The 21,505-nt window shown below is 37.9% G+C and overlaps 1 protein-coding gene across 13 annotated transcripts in view; it reads left to right on the plus strand.

Annotated features, from left to right (window-relative positions):
* Positions 1-21,505, plus strand: part of SCAPER (S-phase cyclin A associated protein in the ER) — a 406,197-nt gene that overhangs the window by 198,816 nt on the left and 185,876 nt on the right. For all 13 annotated transcript variants that reach the window (XM_007477981.3, XM_007477982.3, XM_056796839.1 and 10 more), the window contains one exon: positions 235-361. In XM_007477981.3, coding sequence (XP_007478043.2) covers positions 235-361 — 127 coding nt within the window. The remainder of the gene's footprint in view (positions 1-234; positions 362-21,505) is intronic.

A 21,505-nucleotide genomic window follows, 5' to 3' on the forward strand; every position in this document is an offset into this window, starting at 1 on the left:
TATTGGAAGTATGATTTACTGCATTCAGTCTGCTGGTAGACATTTGGGAGTTATCTGTAGGCTGGCTTTGTTCATCATTTACCCTGTCATTTTTATAGAGTAGTTAAACTAAATTATACATAGGTTATTCCTTATATTTTCCCGTCAAAATACATTTGAGTTTCAGAATTCCTACAAATTAAAATTTTTTATTTTTCTTTAGCTAAATACCAATTCTTCCATTTTATGTTTAAGGCTACAGAGACTGGCTAAAGACATTATAAAGCAACTTCATATACAGGACAGTGGTTCATGGGCAGTTAATAAGGTTTCTGCTTTGGATCGAACTCTGGGCGAAATCTCTCGTATTTTGGAAAAAGAGGTAAGTGACTGTTACTAGTTTTGTGAGATTTAAAATGGTTGAGGTCTTAAACTGTAGTGTTTAAAATAGTGGAAGATATAAATTGTGATAGATATAAGAGTGGGTGAGTAAATTTGACCGCAGAAATATGTTTCACTACAGTGTCTTGGGTTTTAAATCAAATATAAGGTGGTCACCAGGGAAATATTCCCAATTATTCAAATACCCAAGTCAATTGGGTTTTATAGAGATTTTAATTAACAATACAATGAGTAATCAAAGAAAGAGAGAGAGAGTAAGAAAGGAATAAGTATGAAGGGCCTCAAAGCCAATATGGCCTAGACCTGAGTCTTAAAAGAGAAATCAGTCAGTTTTTTAACACTCACCACAAGGTCTGACTAAACAAGGATTTTAGTGACACCAGGCCAGCATCCTTCCTCAAAGAGTCTTCCAGCCAGAGATTGCTTCAAAGGGCCTCTCTCAAGAGCCTCCAGAGCTCCTACCCCAGAGGGACAGAGTCCCTCAGAGGAGCTCCTCAGAATCCGATCCAGCTCTTCTCTGAGCTCTTATTTTTAAGGGCAAAATCTCCTCTGTCACCTCCCCTAAGTCCTTACATCTACCAATCACTGTAGATGTTTCTAAAGGACCACCCATTCTTAGTCCACACCAAAGAAGGTGCGGATTTTTGAGTAATTCACACCAGGAAAGCTCTGAGTAAGTTTTCCAGTTCTTTGTTCCTTGTAAATTCACAAGTTGCTTGACCTTTATAGGTACTTAGCTTAAGAAAAGTATGGGTTTAAGTACTTTTCATTGTTCAGAAAAGAGTTTACAACTTTATCTTCCCCTAGGGCAGACCCAAGTAGGTAAAGTAGAATTCTCAAATTCCTGCTTTAAGTAGAGTTCACTGCCCAAATGGGGAATGGTCTTAATCCAATCTTATAAAGTAGGGTCTGGGAAATTTTAAGGTTTACAGTTTCTACATGTCTATGCATATATACCCCTGTCACTGCTATTGTAGGTTTTATTAAAATGAAAAATAAAATTCTATTTTGTAATATTATATTGCATTGCAAGTTTGATAATTCAGGTTTTATGTGTTTTGTCAATAACCAAATGTGTTTTGTTGATTGCTAATGGATGTATATAGTTGGGGAAAAAATCATAAAGATCTTTTCAAATAGAAGCTATAATATGCCATGTTGGGATGTTTTCAGGATTATTCTTTGACCTTTCCAATGCTGCCTTAGATATAAAGGTTGTTTACTGTGGATGATTAGAGATTTTCCCAGTTCTTTTCTTCCTAAGATGATGAGATCCAACATAAAGGATCTAGAGATATCTCTCCTTCATCTGTCTCTCTGACTCTGTGTCTCCCTCCAGAAATGTTTGGAAGGCTACCCATCTCACAGGGATATAGCTGATATTATGGGAACCTAGAGGTCAGAATTAGGAAAGAAAGGAATGGATAGAAATTATAGGATGTCAGATTTCAACTCAATGTAAAGAACATTGAACTAACAATTAGAACTTTTCAGGAGCAGCATAGGTCCAGAGGAAGAAAGTTGGCAAATAGGGAACTTGAGGAGGTGATGCACAGGATAAAGGTCTGGGCCTAGAGTTAGGAAAATCAGAGTTCAAATCCTACCCCAGACATTTACTAGCCAAGTGACCTCTACAAATTGCTTACTCTCAGGAAACTTTGTAAAATAAGGATAATAATAGCAATTACCTCATAGTATTGTTGTGAGAATCAAGTGAAATAAGATTTGTAGACCACTTAGATCCAGTAAAAATTCTCATTCTCTTCCTCTCCCCCTCTTCCAGTGGCTTGAAGATTTTAATCAGAGCGTGGTTGCCTTGTTCTCAGGAATGCTATAGAGAATATATTCATGCTTTGAGTGTGGGTTGGACAAGCTGACCCTGAGATTCATTCTAGCTTTTTTATTGGACACTCAGTAATGATTTTTTAATATATTGAGGTACCCTCAACTATATGTAAGCATAAGGTGATTTTTCCCCCCACTGTAAGAATTAAGAATAGCACTTGGTGTTCTAGGTTCAAATCTGGCCTTAGACACTCCCCAGCTATGACCCTGGGCACTTAAGTCACTTGACCCCCATACACAATATTGATTCCAAGACAGAAGGTAAGGGCTTAAATTTTAAAAAATAAAATTAAAAAAAAATTTTTAAAGAATAGCACTTGGTAAAAGTTGCAAAGATAGTAATCTAAATAGTCAGTGAGTCAGTCAGCATTAATTATGAAGCTATAAATGTAAGAAACTACGCTAAGCACTAGGAATTAAAAATATTAAAACAAACTATTCATTAAATTAATTAAAATTTAATCAATTAATTAAAAGTTACTATTAATCAAAATTTGTAAAATTAAAATATTTTAAAATCTCAAGTTCAACAGAAGAGACAACATAGAAACAAATGAGTAAAGCAAGATGCATGCAAGATAAATTGGAAATAATTAACAGAGGAAGGGAACTAGAAGTAAGTCTATTAGAAGACAGAACTTTGGCTGGGACATGAAGGAAGACTGAAAATAGATGAGAGGTGGGAAGCCAGGTGGTTCAGGATATTGAGAACCAGTCCTGTAGATGTGTGTTCTTGACTTCAGATCTGGCCTCAGATATTTCCTAGCTGTGCGACCCTGGGCACGTTGTTTAACCCTCATTTCCTAGCCCTTTATTACTCTTATGCCTCGGAACCAATACACAGTATTGATTCTAAGACAGAAGGTAAAGGTTTTATAGGGGGGAAAAGCAAATAAGTGAGAAAGTGGGGATGATAGAGGTGGACACTCCACTGGAAAAGATGGGATAGAATAAGGTCACTTGTGCATATAGAGAGGTTTGTCTTGGCCAGAGTAGGGCCTCCCCCCTTATGTGGAACAGGTGTGAAAGAGGAGATAATGACAGGCATCAGGGGGCGGGAGATAAGGAGAAAAGAAGCTTTCTGAGAGTGGCTTCCACTTTTTTCAGTGGAATATAAATAGAAATTTTTATCTAAGAGAATGTAGGTGGAATGAGGATGAAAAACAGTTACAGGTTGTAAGAGAGACAGAAAGGTGAACTCTGACTACAGATCTTGATTAGATAAAAGAACTTCGGAGGTCATAAATATGAACATGGTGCATTTGTAGGCATGACTATCTCTGTGTCACTGAGCTAGAGTAGAGGAATTGGTTATGGGAAATAAGTAAGTAGAGGTTAAGGGTGTTTTTTAGGGTGTTTTAATTCATATCTATGTATTTCAAACCATGAAGAAATCACATAAGTAGAAATGCCAACTAAGTGGTTATCCTAAAAGCTTAGAGATAGTCCTTGTTTTTAAGCCACACAACAAGAGATCAACTAATTTATATATTATTCAAATAGTACTTCCAAGAGGATATACAGGAATATTGGAATTTTATATCTTCCCAAGCACCTAGACCAGTGATTTGTAAATAGCAGGTACTTAAATTACTGAATTTTGAGAGCTTCTGTTATGTATTCTAACAATAACCAACCCTAATCCTGAGGCAGCTCTGACCACAAGATTGTATGAACTGTTACTATCAACCAATCAATCATTAAGTACTTATTAAGTACCTACTATATTCTGTGTATTTGCTGTGCTCAGTCCAAAGAGTTTTTAAAACAAATGGGAATATTGGATTTATTGAAGCATTTTTATAATACCTAGTTTATTTATTAATGACATCTACTGAAATATAATAGAACTTTATTAGCAGTACTTTGTTTAAGAATGAAATTTTATATCAAATTATGGAATATTAACAACTTCTATTTTCACAGAATTTAGAATGCTCCAAGCACTTGCCTTCTAATAGTGCTATTAGAAAGGCAGCACACTACTGAGATCATCCTTTGTTGTTATTGTTTTTAAACTCTTACCTTTCATCTTAGAATTAATACTGTGTACCAATTCCAATGCAGAAAAATAGTAAGGATTAGGCAATGGGGGCTAAGTGACTTGCCTAAGACCATACGGCTAGGAAGTGTCTGAGACTAGATTTGATCTCAGGATCTCTTGTTTCTCAGCCAGCATTTAGCTGCCCTCTGATAAAATTCTTATAGGACCATGCTTATACTTTTTTCTTAATTCTTGATTACTTACTCCTCTATGTTTTTATTTTTATTTATTTTTTTTAAACCCTCACCTTCCATCTTAGAATCAGTACTGTGTATTGGTTCCAAGGCAGAAGAGTGGTGAGGGCTAGGCAATGGGGGTTAAGTGACTTGCCCAGGATCACACAGCTGGGAAGTGTCTGAGCCAGATTTGAACCTGGGACCTCTCATCTCTAGGCCTGATTCTCAATCCACTGAAGTACCCAGCTGCCCCCTCCTATATGTTTTAAAATATATCTTGATATTGATCTATTATTCCCCCTTGCCTTCTGATGTGGGTGTGGGTCTGTCATTCAATTAGCAGTTCTATATTAAGCACCTTCTATGTTATAAATACTAGATTACTCTGCTAAAAAGAGACTGGAAAGGTAGGAAGAGACCAAGTTCTGGAGAACTTGAACGATGTAGTATTTGATCTTGAAAGTAATTGAATTAAGGAGGTGGCATGGCCAAGCTGGTGTTTTAGGAAACCTATTTTGACAGATTGGAAAGGGAGGACAGATTGGAATGGGGAAGAAATTGAGTAAAGGAACCAAGCCAGAAGGTTTATTGCAATAATCCTGGTGTGGGAGGGGCTTATACCAGTGTGGAAGTGGTGTGAGTAGAGAGAAGGGGATGTGTACAGATGAAAATCCAAGATCTGAAAATAGTTCAAATGTATGGAATAAATGTGAGAACAGAGGCAAGAATGACACCTAGGCTGAAAGTCTAGGTTACTAATGCTTGGTATCCTCAAGAGTCATAGGAAAGTTAGCAAGGTTTTTTGGAGAAATGAGTTCTGTTTTGGAGAGAATGAGTTTGAGGTGCCTATGGAACATCCAATTCAGGATTCCAAAAGGAATTGATGATGAGGGAAAAAGAGATTAGGTCTGGATATACAAAGCTGGGAATTTTTTGTACAGAAATTGTAATAGAACTCACGGGCCCTGGTCAGACAGCCAAAGAAGGTAGTACAGAGAGAGAAGACGATGACCCGTGACAGAGCTTTGGTGGATACCCATGGCTAGTGGGTAGGTCATGGAAGAAAGGACACTGATGCAGCCAAGTGAAGTGTCTCAAAAACTTGGAGAGCTGAAAGCATTTAGTAGAAGAGCGATTGGGAGTGTCAAAGGCTGCAGAGAAGTCCAGAAGGATTAGAATTGAGAAGAAGCCATTAGATTGGGCAATTAAAGATCCTTGGTGACTCCTCTCTCAGTTCCACTCTTGAGTGTGGTGTGAGAAGACAGAAGCAACTAGTGTGACAGATTACTCAAGTTTAGTAAGAGTGGGAATCAGTAGAGATGACATGGTCTAGTTACCATTTTCTGAGAATAGGCAGAGTCATATTTGTGGGCAGTATTTGGAGAGAGAGTGGGGTTGACAACTTGCCAGAGAAAATGAGATGGATAGGTTCAAATCCTCCTCTCTTCCAAACTTACCTCTCCCTGTTGAGGGAACCTCGGAGCCCAGGAGTCATCCTCCACGCTCTCTCATCCCACATATAGTCAGTCAGTCTCAAGCTCTGGTCATCTCTACCTTCATGATACCTCTAGAATATGCATCTCCTTTTTAGGCTCTGATACTTCCACCACTCTGGCCCTTGTTCCCTCTCTCGTGCCACTGAAATAACTTGTTGATTGATTTCTTTTCCCAATAGAGTTCCTCCTCCATTCACCTGTCAAATTGGTTTTTGACACACACACACACACACACACTCTCTCTCTCTCTCTCTCTCTCTCTCTCTCTCTCTCTCTCTCTCTCTCTCTCTCTCTCTCTCTCTCTCTCTCTCTCTCTCTCTCTCTCTCTCTCTCTCTCTTTCTTTCTCCCACCCCGACCCAAGCCCTCTTATACCCTGACCCTGTGTACTCTTAGAACCAGTGATTCTTGCTGCCCTGCTGCTGGTCACAAAAGACACTCCATCTCACTCTTGAGTGTTTTCACTAGCTATCTCTCATGTCTGGATCTCTCTCCCATCTCATCTTTTCCTTCTAGTTTCCTTTCAGTCTCAGCTTAAGTCCTACCTTTGTAAAGGATCCTCTCCCAATCCCCGCTTAATGCTGAAGTCTTCTTTCTCTTGATTATACCCCATTTATCCTGTATCTTGTTTGTTCATAATTGTTTGTATGTTGTCTCCTTCATTTGACTGTGGGTTTCTTAAAACAGGGACTGCTTTTTTCCTTTTCTTTATTTCTTCAGGGCCTAGCACAATGCTGGGCACACAGTTGGCTCTTGTTGACTAACCACTTTTGAAAATATGAACTCATCATTCACCCAAATAATTTAGGGAGTTACTAATATTGTCAGACAACCATGTTACAATAGAGACTGCTGTGTTCTGGGAACCAGGAGATCTATGGTATAGTCCTAATTTGGGTATTTTTCTGTCCTTGATCAAATAATTTCCCCTCTCTCTGCCTCAGTTTCCTTATTCATTATGTAAGAGTATTGAACTAGGTGATTTCTAAGATCCTTTCCAGCTCTGTGAACCTTTGATTCTAACCAGAAATCAGAAGCATGCCAGCAGTGTATGTGTCTGTTTATGCTTTAAGGAAAATGTTTTAATTTAAAGTAAATGGCACAAAACAAAGACACTTTTGTGGTGAAAAATGGGTTTGCTTCATGTCTTAATATTGTCAGAAATTCTTAGATTTAAAGACTTTTCTGCTTTTTTATTACATTTATTTATTTATGCTGTTTTATTTATTTGGAGGGTCCAGTAGACTTGATGCATATTCATAGTAATTTTTCTACTTATTAGATAAAGAAAAATTCTGTTTTTAACTTTGGATAATAGCTGCATTACTAAAGTTTTCTGTGGTTTATCAGTAACTTTAGACATGTGTATGCTGTTACCAGAAGTAAACAGAGTTTAAGCAGATGGACTTGACATGGAATTTTTCCAATTGCCTTTCCTGACTTTTTTAGAACATTGCCAGATTTTAATAGAGATTCAGCCATGAGTCTCATGAGCCTGAATAAGCAACAGCATCGCTGGCAGTGTTTATTATTTGACAGAAATTAGAGGAGCCAATTTTTTTCTTTGACCCATGTCATAATTTGCTATGTGATACTTAGCAAGATTGTGGCAAATCCTGCCTTTCCTTAGGTTCACTGAGATCCAACCTGCTGAATGCCACAGCATTGCTTAATGACAAAAATGCAGATCTCAAGAGGCCTGAAAGCAAGAGAACCTTTCAAAGGGAAAGGTCCTTTCTGTTCTCCCTCCTGCTTAGTGCACCAGTGTGCTTATGAATGCTTTTGAGAATTGGGCTCACCTCCCCATTAGAGACAAAGCCAGTAGCTTCAAGGAGGCTTTTGTAGCCCAGATTTCATTTCATGTAGTCCATCTACCCTGTGATCATTCTGTTTGCCTTTCGTTTCTAGACCTCAATGGGGGGCAGCTAGACATTCTTCCTGACTCTAACTGTCCTCTCACTTGCTGTTTTCATTAAAATCATGGTTACCCTCTTTCCTTAGGGGGTAGATAATTATAGACTTTGTCACCTAAATGTCCTGAGATTTCAGTGACTTTCTTATTCCTTCTCCTATTGTCCCTTGGTTGGCTCTGGCTCTGGAGTCCCCAGAGGGGGTTTAGATCTCACTTCTCAGGCTTAGTTCTTGTGATAGCTGGGACCAAGTGAGTCTGAGACCTCTGCGACTCTGGGTCTATAAGCCTGTGAGTCATAGCTCAGACAGAGCAGGTCCCAGATCAGACATACTAAAATGTCCAGTTCTGGGTCTTAAACTTGGCGTTGGTTTCCTCATTTGTGAAGTGAAGGGGATGCCTCAGAGTCCTCAGCCAGCCAAGCCAACTACTGTATTTTGAAGTCTTGTACTTTCTTTGTCCCTCTCTGCTCTCCAAGCACCTTCTGTCTTGCTTCCTGACCCTCAGATCTAAAAGGAGGCAACTTGTTCCTTGCACTCTTCTGCCCCTGCATGACCTTTCCTCTTCCACATGCTGCCCCAGAGGTAACGTTTCCTCTATCTAAAGTGACTTCAGGATCCTGCTCCCAGAGGTCTAATTCTATGGTTCTTTGGTGCAAAAGTGACAATCTTAAGAGGACCAAAAGAAGATAGACTGGTTTCCTTTAGTTTTAAATGCTAGGAGCAACAATCATTATCCTGGAAAGATGAGAATAAAAGTGACTAAGAGGGAGGTGACAGGCCCCTAAAGAAGGAGACAGTCTGTCTCATGGCCTTCCTTGAACTTGGGTCATCTGGTCTTGGGGAATGATGTCCTGGGTACCTGAAAGAACAAAAAAGTAGAAACATTAAGCTCTCAGACACATCTTGGAAAACAAGGAAGTTCTCAGCATTGCAGAAGCATGAGGGAAGAGCATGGAGCCTGCTCTGGACCACTGCCTTTAACTGATTCTGAGGAAAATCAATGGAGCACTAAAGAAATGATTCACGTGACTAGCTGTGTGACCCTGGGCAAGTCACTTAACCTTCATTGCCAACTCTTACCTGCTCTTTTGCCATGGAACTAATACACAGTATTGATTCTAAACCAGAAGGAAAGGGTTATGGAAGGAAGGAAGGAAGGAAGGAAGGAAGGAAGGAAGGAAGGAAGGAAGGAAGGAAGGAAGGAAGGAAGGAAGGAAGGAAGAGAAGGAAGGAAGGAAGGAAGAGAAGGAAGGAAGAGAAGGAAGGAAGGAAGGAAGGAAGGAAGGAAGGAAGGAAGGAAGGAAGAGAAGGAAGGAAAGAGAGAAACGAATAAGCCTTTAGGCAATTAGAGTTGCTATACAACTGGCCATAACTTTTAACTAAGTCCCTAATTTTACAGGTGAAGGAACTAAGACCTTTAAAAAAAAGCAAAAAAATATTATCCAGAGTCAGCAAAATAACAAGTCATAGGGTCACCATTTAAACTCCAGTTTTCTCACCCCAAATTTAGTTTTCTTTACCTTAGTCTAGCTTGTAAAAATTTATACAACCTTAAATTAGTATATATACTGTTCCCCTATATGATGAGTATATTAACCTCAAACTGATCACATAATCCTATTGTGAAAAGGCCGAATTTACCTATTAACTGCCTTTATTTGCACCACTCTTTGTGCCTAGAATGTGCCTCCATTCTTGTCTGCTTAAATCTTACTAATGTTTCAAGTTTCAATCCTGCTTCCATGAACTCCTGCCCTTTAGCACCAACTGCCTGCAGGCTTCTTTCCCTGGAAGTCTGATAGGCAACTGAAAGGCAATATGTCATCTCAAAATGGAACTCATTATTTTCTTCTCTGGCCTCTCTGTCGTTCAGACTTTAACAAGCCTTTCCCTCCTGCAGACACCTCTGCTTCTTTGAAAGCTACCGCATCCCTACCTCCACATTGGAGCCTCGTAGTTGGGGGGGTGTATCACAGCCCCTGGCATGGGGAGCACACTATACTTTCTGTTAATTTTCATTTCTGCTATGATTCTGGGCACAGGACGGTTTAGTGACTTGAGTGCTAGAGCCCTGGGGCTATAGCCTGCTACCACTAAACTGGCAATGGCGTGGCATCTCTGAATGGAGTGAGACCGCCCTCTCTCAGAGATGAGGCAGCTCAGGTGAGGTGCTGCTGTGTGCCAATGATTTTTGCTTCACAGCACAAAAAGTCTCTAGGTATTGATTGTTGGTTTTTCCTGATAATGACTTCTTCATGATGGTGAATTCTGGGTGCCTTTAGTTATTCATGGGCCTGCAAAAAGCACAGTGAAAGACCTCAAATCAAATCTCTGCGGCTTGTAGGGCCTGGCTCATAATTACACACTTAATAAATGTGGTTTCCTTGTTGTTTTGTTTTTTGTCAATTTTATTTAGTCAATTTTGAACATTATTCCTTGGTTACAAGAATCATATTATTTCCCTCCCTCCCCTTCCCTCAACCTTTCCCATAGCTGACATGCAATTCCCCTGGTTTTTGCATGTGTCCTTGATCAGATCCTATTTCCATGTTGTTGATGTTTGCACTAGGACTTTTCCTTTAGGGTCCACATCCCCAATCATATCCTCATCAACCCATGTAATCAAGCAGTTGTTTTTCTTCTGTGTTTCTATTCCCACAGTTTTTCCTCTGAATGTGGATAGTGTTCTTTCTCCTAAGTCCCTCCAAGTCGTTCAGGATCACTGCACTGCCACCAATGGAGAAGTCTATTACATTTGATTGTACAACATCAGTCTCTGTGTACAACATTCTCCTGGTTCTGCTCCTGTCACTTTGTATCACTTCCTAGAGGTCATTCCAGTTTACATGGAATTCCTCCATTTCATTATTCCTTTGAGCATAATAGTATTCCATCAGCAACATATACCACAATTTGTTCAGTCATTCCCCAATTGAAGGGCATCCCCTCATTTTCCAATTTTTTGCCACCACAAAGAGCACAGCTATAAATATTAGTGTACAGGTCTTTTTCCTTATCTCTTTGGGGTATAAACCCAGCAGTGCTATGACTGGATCAAAGGGCAGACATGTCTTTTATCGCCCTTTGGGCATAATTCTAAATTGCCCTCCAGAATGGTTGGATTAATTCATAAGTCCACCAGAAATCCATTAATGTCCCAACTTTGCCACATCCCCTCCAGCATTTTTTCCTTTCCTTTGATGTCATGTTCGCCAATCTTCTAGGTATGAGGTGATACCTCTTAGAGTTGTTTTGGTTTGCATCACTCTGATTATAAGAGATTTAGAACACTTTTTCATGTGCTTATTAATAGTTTTTATTTCCTTAACTGAAAATTGCTATTCATGTTCCTTGACCATTTATCAATTGGAGAATGCCTTGATTTTTTTGTACAATTGGTTTAGTTCTTCGCAAATTTGAGTAATTAGACCTTTGTCAGAGGTTTTTGTTATGAAGATTGTTTCCCAATTTGTTGCTTTCCTTCTAATTTTGGTTGCATTGTTTTTGTTTGTACAAAACCTTTTAATTTAATGTACAAAATTATTGATTTTACATCTTGTGATTTTTTTCTAACTCTTGCTTGATCTTAAAATCTTTCCTTTCCCAAAGCTCTGACCTGTATATTATTCTGTGTTCATCTAATTTACTTATAGTTTCCTTCTTTATATTCAAGTCATTGGCCAATTCTGAGTTCATCTTGGTGTAGGGTGTGAGATGTTGATCCAAACCTAATCTCTCCCATACTGTCTTCCAATTTTCCTAGCAGTTTTTATCAAATAGTGGATTTTTGTCCCAAAAGCTGGGATCTTTGGGCTTATCATTGACTGTCTTGCTGAGGTCACTTACCCCAAGTCTATTCCACTGATCCTCCTTTCTGTCTCTTAGCCAGTAGCATATTGTTTTGATGACCACTGCTTTATAGTATAGCTTGAGATCTGGGACTGCAAGGTCACCTTCCTTCACATTTTTTTTTCATGATTTCCTTGGATATCCTTGATCTTTTGTTCTTTCAAATGAACTTTGTTATGTTTTTTTCTAATTCAGTAAAAAAGTTTTTTGGTTGTTCAATGGGTATGGCACTAAATAAGTAAATTAATTTGGGTAGGATGGTAATTTTTATTATGTTAGCTCTTCCTACCCATGAGCAATCTATGTTTTTCCAATTGTTTAGATCTAGTTTTAATTGTGTGGAGAGTGTTTTGTAGTTGTGTTCATATAGTTCCCGTGTTTGTCTCGGCAGATAGATTCCTAAGTATTTTATATTGTCTAGGGTGGTTTTAAATGGAATTTATCTTTCTAATTCTTGCTGCTGAGATGTGTTGGAAATATATAGAAATGCTGATCACTTATGTTGGTTTATTTTGTATCCTGCAACTTTGCTAAAGCTGTTAATTATTTCTACTAGCTTTTTTGTTGACTCTCTAGGATTCTTTAAGTAGACCATTATATCTGCAAAGAGTGATAGCTTGGTCTCCTCATTGCCTATTTTAACAACTTCAATTTCTTTTTCTTGTCTAATTGATACTGCCAATGTTTCTATTACAGTGTTAAATAATAGAGGTTATAATGGACATCCTTGTTTTACTCCTGATCTTATTGGGAAGGTTTCTAGTTTATCCCCATTGCAGATGATGTTGGCTGATGGTTTTAGATATATACTGTTTATTATTTTTCGGAAAGGCCCTTCTATTCCCATGCTTTCTAGTGTTTTCAATAGGAATGAGTGTTGTATTTTGTCAAAGGCTTTTTCTGCATCTGTTGAGATAATCATGTGATTTTTGTCAGTTTGCTTGTTAATATGGTCAATTATGTGGATGGTTTTCCTAATATTGAACCATCCTTGCATTCCTGGTATAAATCCCACCTGGTCATAATGAATAACCCTCATGGTCACTTGCTAGAGTCTTTTGGCTAGTATGCTAGTTAAGAGTTTTCTTTGTTCATTAAGGAGATGGTCTGTAGTTTTCTTTCTCCATTTTTGACCTGTCTGGCTTTGGAATCAGAACCATATTTGTGTCATAAAAAGGAATTTGGTAGAACTCCTTCTTTGCTTATTCTGTCAAATAGTTTGTATAATATTCAGATTAGTTGTTCTATGAATGTTTGATAGAATTCATTTGTGAATCCATCTGATCCTGGGGATTTTTTCTTAGGGAGTTCTTTGATGGCTTGTTCAATTTCTTTTTCTGATATGGGGTTGTTTAAGTATTCTATTTCTTCTTCTGTTAATCTAGGCAATTTATATTTTTTGTAAATATTCATCCAGATCACCTAGATTGCCATGTTTATTGCCATATAATTGGACATAATAGTTTTTAATGATTGCCTCAATTTCCTCTTCATTAGAGGTGAGGTCTCCCTTTTCATCTTTGATACTGTTGGTTTGGTTTTCTTCTTTCATTTTTAAAAAAATTAGATTGACAATTACTTTGTCTATTTTCTTTGTTTTTTCAAAATACCAGCTTCTAGTCTTATTTATTAAATCAATAGTTCTTTGACTTTCAATTTTATTAATTTCTTCTTTGATTTTTAGGTTCTCTAATTTACTTTTCATCGGAGGATTTTTATTTTTGTTCACTTTCTAGTTTTTTAAATTTGCATTCCCAATTCATTGACCTCTGCCGTCTCTGTTTTGTTAATATATGAACTCAAGTATATAAACTTCCACCTGAGTACTGCTTTGGCTGCATCCCATAGATTTTGAAAGGATGTCTCATCATTGTAATTTTCTTCAATAAAATTATTGTTTCTATGATTTGTTCTTTAACTGATTTAGGAGAATTGTATTATTTAATTTCCAATTAATTTTTGATTTGCCTCTCCATGTGTCCTTTCTAATTATTATTTTCATTGAATTGTGATCTGAGAAGGTCTTCATTCATTTCTTCTGCTCTTTTGTACTTGTTTGCAATGTTTTTATGCCCAAGTACATGGTCAATCTTTGTGAATAGACCATTTGCTACTGAAAAGACAGTGTATTCCTTTTTGTCCCTATTTATTTTTCTCCACATATCTACTAACTAATTTTTCTACGATTTCATTTACTTCTCTTATCTTTTTTTTTGTTTGATTTATCTAGTTCGAATAGAGGAACGTTCAGGTCTCCCACTAGTATAATTTTCCTGTCTATTTCATCTTTGAGCTCCACTAGTTTCTCCTTTAGAAATTCGGATGCTATACCATTTGGTGCATACATGTTGAGTACTGATATTTCCTCATTGTCTATACTACTTTTAATTAGGATGTAATTACCTTTCCTATCTGTTTTGACTAGATCTGTTTTTACTTTGGCTTTTTCAGATATCATGATTGAGACTACTGCCTTCTTTTTCTCAGTTGATGCCCAATATATTTGACTCCATCCATTTACTTTTACCCTATGTGTGTCTACCTTTCTCGTGTATGTTTCTTGTAGACAGCGTATTGTAGGATTTTGGTTTCTAATCCACTCTAGTATTTGGTTGAATTTTATGGGTGAGTTCATTCCATTCCCATTCAGAGTTATGATTAAGAGCTGTGTATTTCCACTCCTAGTCCTGTATAATAAGTCCCCCTACTCGTAGTCGTTTACAAAAAGATATGTAGTTAATTTTATTATCCATTCTTAAAATTTTTAGTTTCAATTTCTTTCTCTCCCTCCAGCCATTCCCCTACCCATTGAGAAAGCAAATAGTATGGTATCAGTTCTCCATGGGAAGTCAGAGCTCATAGTCTTAGAGAGTGGTCTCCCACACTGAAAAACTGCATAATTTGTTCAAAACCTCATCAGTGATGTGTGTCAGAAATATTTGAATCCAAGTCTTTGCTCCTTGTCAACTATCTTTCTGCTCCTTTATCTTGCTTTTTATAAGCTTTAAAATGTTGTAAATAAAATTTTCAGCATTATTATTATGGGCCAAAAGCATCTTGGTATAATGGATATAACATTGGCCCCAAAGCCAAGTCATACCTCTCAGCGAGCACAGGACAACTAAGATTCGAAAAAACAGAGAAGGCTCCAACCTATATCAGTATTGAGAATTTTCTTATCTGGATGTTCTGTATACCAATGAAATTACTAGCCCCATCCCTTTTTCTCTCTTTTGGGGGAGGCAGGGGGAATTTTAAAAATAATTTCCCCCTCCCCCAATTACATGTAATAACAGTTTTTACATATCTTTTCTAAAATTTAAAGTCCCCAGTCCTTAGTCCTCTTCTCCCCCTGCCCCTCAAGATGCTAAGCAGTTTGATCTAGGTTAAACATGTGTAATTATGTAATTATTCATGTTGAGGAAGAAGACTCATAAAACAAGCCAGAAAAAAAACAAGGAAAATTGTTTGCCTCAATTCAGACTATAACAGTTCTTTCTGTGGAGATGGATAACATTTTTCATCATGAATCCTTTGGAATTTTCTTAGATGATGATATTACTGAGAATAAATCATTCCAAATTGTTCATCATACAGTATTGCTGGTTCTGGTTCTTCTCATTTTACTGTTCATTAATTCTTGTAGATCTTTCCAGGTTTTTCTGAACTCATCCCATTCATCATTTCTTATGGCCCAATAGTATTCCAGTACAATGATATACCCCAATTTGTTGATGGATAGCCATTCAATTTCCAATCTTTTTGACCACATAAAGAGCTACTGTATTTTTGTACAAATATTTTCAACTGTCCATTTAAAAAAAATTATTTGGAATACAGTTCTAGTAGTGGTATTGATGGATGAAAGGATATATAATAGTTTTATAATCTTCAGGGTATAGTTCCAAATTGCTCTCCAGAATGGTTGAATCAGAACACAATTGCCCTAATTTTACCCCCTTCCCTCCAATGTGTGTCATTCTTCTTTTCTTTCTTCGTGTGAGGTGGTACCTCAGAGTTGTTTTAGTTTGCATTTCTCTAATCAATAATGATTTAGAACTTTTTTTCTTATGACTATATCTCTCATTTCTTTATCCGAAACATGCTAGTTCATATCCTTTGATCATTTACCAATTGGGGGATGACTTGTATTCGTATAAATTTGATTCATTTCTGTACATATTTGAGAAGCAGATGCCTTTATCAGAGAACTTGTAAAAATTTTTCCTTCAGTTCTCTGCTTCCCTTCTAATCTTGGTTGTATTGGTTTTGTTTGTGCAAAATCTTTTAAATTTAATATCATCAAAATTATCCATTTTGCATGCCATAATGTTTTTTATCTCGTTTGGTCATAAATTCTTCCCTTAGCTATAGATCTGATAGTTAAACTATTGCATGTTCCCTAATTTGATCATGGTATCACACTTTATGTTTAAATTGTGTTCCTTTTTTTGATCTTATCTTTGTATATAGTGTAGGATTTGGTCTATACCTATGTCTATACACATTGGAGGGGATGGAGTAAATAGCCATACTGTTTTCCAGTTTTCCCAGAAGTTTTTATCGAATAGTGTGTTTTTGTCCCAAAACCTGGGATCTTTGGGTTTATCAAGCATTAGACTACTATGGTCATTTACTACTGTGTATTATGTACCTAATCTATTCCACTGATCCACCAATCTGTTTAACCAGAATCAGAATGTTTTGATGATTACTGCTTGATGATAGAGATCTAGTACTGTGAGGCAACTTTCCTTCATGTTTAATTCCCTTGATATTCTTGATCTTTTGTTCTTTCAGATAAATTTTACTATTTATTTTCCAGCTCTATATAGCAATTTTTTGGCAGTTTGATTTGTATGGCACTAAGTAAGAAAATTAATGTAGGTAGAATTGTCATTTTTATTATAGTGGCTTGGCCTTCATCTGAGTAATGAACATTTTCCCAGTTATTTAGATCTGACTTTATTTGTATGAAAAGTGTTTTGCAATTGTGTTCATATAGTTCTTGGGTTTTTATTGGCAGGTAGACTCCCAAGTATTTCATATTGTCCTTTTTTCCTTTCCCCCTTTTTTTTGTCTTTAGTCAAAAACCATTTATTAAACAACTACTATGTGCCAGGTACTGTGCTAGGCACTTGGCATACAGAGTTAGTGAAGGAAAAAATTCTTATTCAGAGCAAGCTTACATTCCAATGAGGGGAAAAAGAAGTACTTTTATAGGTATATACAGAATAAATACAATTATCTGCAGAGTTTAAGTAGATCATTTTTAAAGGCAAGCGCTAACATGAATACTTCCTTTTTTAAAATTCAATTTTATTCTTTTTATTATCTAACATTTATCTTCTTCCTTTCAATCCATTCACCTTCCCCCATGGGGAAAAAAAGGAAAAACTTATAAGTATAGTTAAACAAAACAGATTCCTATTTTGTCCATGTCTTTCTCCCCTCCACTCTCATTATAGATTCTCTAGAATCATTTCCATTACTCATTTGGTATCATTTATTTTTACAGCATTGCTTTAATAGTATTATTTCTAGTTCTGCTCACTTTATTCTTTACCAATAATTACTTGTACTTCCCAGGTTTTTCTATAACTTCTGTCTTATTTTCTTACAGCAAAATAGTATTTTATTGCTTTCAGAGGCCACAGGTCAGCCTTTCCCCCCTCCATCTCCTTGGCTGCATTTTCCTTCAGATCATGCCCTCTAACAACAGGTATCCTTAACAATCCTGTGCTGGGCCCTCTTCTTATAGAAAAAGCCAAGACCATTCACCAGGACTTCTCCTTCATCTCATGTCACTTAGATGCCTTCTGTCCCTCTCTCCTTTACTCCTCTCCCACGACAGAGATAGCCTCACTCCCTTACCAAGGCTAACTAAGGTGGTTCTTCACCCTGCCCTTTCCATCCCATCTCCTCCAACAGATTGGTGACCCCCGCCCCCAACATCTTCTCTTCTCCCTCTCTTCTAATTCACTTGATTTCATCACCTCCCATAGATCTAATTACTGACTTAAGAGTAATTGTTTCTTTAAACAACCTCCCACTAATCCCACCTTCTCCCATTTCCCTGCTTAGTGAGAAGTATTTTGTACACAGTTGTATGTATAGTCTTCCCTTCTTTGACCAGTTTAGACGAGCATGAGGTTCAGTGGTCAGCCAGTTCTTACCACCCCTTCCTCTTTGTGTAAATGTCTACTTGTATATGCTGATTTTTGTGAGAGAATTTTCCCTAACCTTCCTTTTATTTCTTTCCTCCATTCTTTCCTTTCTTCTCTCACTATCATCAGGACAAGATAGAACTACTCTGGGGCCTTCTGTTTAATTAGATTCCCTCTGGGACCCCTGATGGTGATAGGATTCAGTTGTGAACTATGAATTATCTCTACTTATTTAAATGGAGAAATAAGACTTGTTAATGAAACATATCTTCGTTTAGTCTTTTATTTTTGCTTATTAGCATTTTACCTTTTTTTTGAAGTTTCTCCAAAGCTCTTTTTATCAGCAATGTTTCAAAGCTTTCTGTTTCATTAAAAGTCAACCCCTCCCCCCTTATAATTATACTCAGTTTTTCTTGTTAAGGTATTCCTTGGTATAAACCTATATTCTTTGCCTTCTAGAATATCATACAGAAAGTTCTTACTTTCCCTAAATTCGAATTCTACAAATTTGACTTCCTTACTAGCTGGCAGCAGGACCTTGAGCTACCTGGGCTTCAGCTCCTGCTTTGGCTCCGAGCAGGTGGCAATAGTTACAGCTCTTGTACAGCCCCCTACAGGGAGGTCTTCCGTTCTAGGCACTGAAGCCTGTCTAGTGTGAGCTTCAGAGCCATGGAAAGGCCATGTCATGAAGAAAGGACAACTTACATTTAGCCACAACTGGCTGGATTCCAAAATCTCTCCTTTTTAGTATTGTGGATGATAATCATGTGTGAGGCTAATCATGGCTGCTCATTACTTGGGTTTTTTTTTCTTTCTTTCTGGCTTCTTGCTGTATTTTTTTCTTAATCTATAAGCTCTGGATTTTGGCTGTAATGTTCCTGGAAGTTTTCATTTGGTGAAATCTTTTAGAAGATAATTGGAGGATTCTATTTCCATTTGCCCCTCTAGTATTAAGAGATCTGGGCAGTTTTCTTCTAAAGTTCAGTGTGTAAGCTCTTTACAGTCACAATGATTTTTACATTTTTTCTTTTTGTTATTTTTTCCAGTTTTTTTGTTACAAAACACTATAAATTTTTTCCTTTTTTTTCTTTCAGTTTTTTGACATTACTATTTCATCTTGTTTTATGGAGCTGTTGACTTCTGTTTGATCCATTCATTCTAATTTTCAGGGTGTTTGTTGCTTAGGCGAGGTTTCATTGTATCAAACTCTTCTTTCTCCTTCAGCACTCTCATTTAATTGAAATACTTTTTAACTCTTTAAACTCAGTTTCTTCTTCTCTTCAAGGAATTTGAATTTATGCTTATACTATGCTTTATTTTTAAGGCTTTGCTTATGGTTGTTTTAGAGCCATTTTCTTCTTCTGAGGATGTTTTTTGTGCATCTTTGTCAAAATGATGGCTTTTCATGGTGGGTTCTTTTTTTGTCAGCTCATTTCTTCAGCCTGATTTCTGAACCCTAACTTGGTATTAGAATCAGGCTCTGTGCACTTGTGCAGGGAGGATCTGGGCTGTTCCTATTCCAGCTTTCTTCAGTAATTGGGTGTTGTACTGCTTCAGGATCCCAGAGACAACTTGGGCTGGGGACTTGCTAGCTTTCTTTGCTCCTAGAGTGGTGTGATAAGAGTAAAGTCTGTTTGTTCCCATCTGGTCTGAGTTCTGCAAGTTCCTTATTTGGCTTTGGGTCTAAGGAATAGAAAACTGCTGCTGAGCTCAGTGCCTGATTTAGGGCAATGGAAATACAGCCTCCCTTTTGATCTGAAGTGCTCGTCCTGGTTTTTCCTAGCTTCTGACTGTTCTGAACTTTGACATTTCTGGGTACAGTGCCCAGTGCTTCCATACGCAGAAGTGACAACTCCTCCCTTCCCCTTGAATCTGTCATCCAGAATTGGGTAGTGGGTACAAAGTTCGTGTTTGGCATCTGAGCCAGTTGACGTGGCCTGGTGTCGATTTGGGGATGCCTTGGTAATGTGATAGATGCTGGCACTAGAGAAAAAGTGCCAGACTGAAGAGTATGTGAAATTGATCACCTTGATGGGGGAGGGGCCCCAGGAGTGAATTTCTTGAGGAGAGAAGACTCTGGTGAGGAGAGCTGTGAGGGGCTCTCCGTCTTGAGATGTCAAAGAGAGAAGGTGGATAAAGACTTTCTCCTGAGGGTTACCCATTTTTCCTGTTGGTGACTGGAAATTTTCCCCCCCAACACTTCTTAATTGAAGTGACTTTTTGAAGAGAAACCTGAGCAGACTTTACCTCAGCTCCTGTTGCCCAGGGGTGAGTCAACCTGACTTTTTCTAAGGGGAGCTCAGGCTGCCAAAGCCCGAGTTCCCCCAAACTTGAGGAGAAAGGAAAAGGGTTTAGAGACAGGGACCCCCTTTCTCCCACTTTCCTTTTCCCATTATCCCCCACCCATTATTCCTTTTGAGTGAGTTAACATTAAAAGTTATCTGTTCCCCAAGCTGAGTGTGAGGGAACAGATCTAGGGGAGACCTTTGGGTCTCAAGTAGTAGAGGGGGGATAAGAGGGACAAGAGTGTATTGGGGAGAGCAGCTTTAGCTAAGGAGGAAAGACAGAAGGGGGGGAAATCTTCAAATCCCCTCTCCTCTCTGAGCCAACCCATTATATCTGCTGTCTCCCCTGAACCCCTCTTTGTGAAAAGGGGGGTTCTCCTTTCTTTCCCTCCCTCTCCATACCTTGGGGTTCAAACCTTCCTTTGGGGATAAATCCCTTCCTTTCCCTTCCCTCTCTTTAAAAAAAATTTTTTTTAAAACAGTAAGGGCCTGGGTCCTCTGGAATGCTTCTGGCCTAGTTGCCACAACCTGACTCCCATGCCAATAAAGTTCTATCTGATTTTCTATACTGAAGCGAGCTGAAAATGTGACTGTCTTGGATTTCTCTGTTAGGCCACAGTCTGCATTTTCTAGATCTGTTTGGAAGAGGTCTTTTTTGAGGGGTGGGCAGGTATAGCTTACTTTAATTCTTTTTTTTTTTTAACTTTTACTTTTACTGACTTTTACTTCACCAATTTGGTTTCACCTGGACTATATAATATCTTTAAGGGCTGATCCAATTTTTAAAAATATAAACTCTTAGATTTTGACAAGATCTTCAGATGAGATATTCTGGTCCAACCTTACCAAAATTACCAAAATCCTTAATAAGTTAGTATCTCATGCCCTTCATCAGTCTTTCCTTTGACAGGGATCTCAGTGCCGTTTAAGACTACTTATATACCATTTTCAAGTTGGCCCTGAGTTTCCACCTTGGGGCAAAATGCTTTAGTATAGGCAATGAAGCAGAAGCAGATGTTTTTCTACTGTGTGGATCACAGCAAAATGAGGCAAGTCTTCAAAGAAATGGGAACACCAGATCATCTTCCTTGTCTACTGAGGAACCTGTGTTCAGGCCAAAAAATAACAGTTAGAACCAAACACAGAACACTTGTTGGCTTAAGATTAGGAAAGGAGTTATGACAAGGCCGTCAGTTATCACTTTATTCAACATTGTGGGAAATGCCAGGCTGGATAAAACAGAAGCCAGGATTAAGGTTGCAGGAGAAATCTCAACATTCTCAGAAATTCAGATATAACACTTTGATGACAGAAAATAAAGAAGAATTACGAAACCTCTTTATGAGGGTGAAA

Source organism: Monodelphis domestica, chromosome 1 (genome assembly GCF_027887165.1).
Source record: "Monodelphis domestica isolate mMonDom1 chromosome 1, mMonDom1.pri, whole genome shotgun sequence".
In the NCBI taxonomy this organism is placed as follows: Eukaryota; Metazoa; Chordata; class Mammalia; order Didelphimorphia; family Didelphidae; genus Monodelphis; species Monodelphis domestica.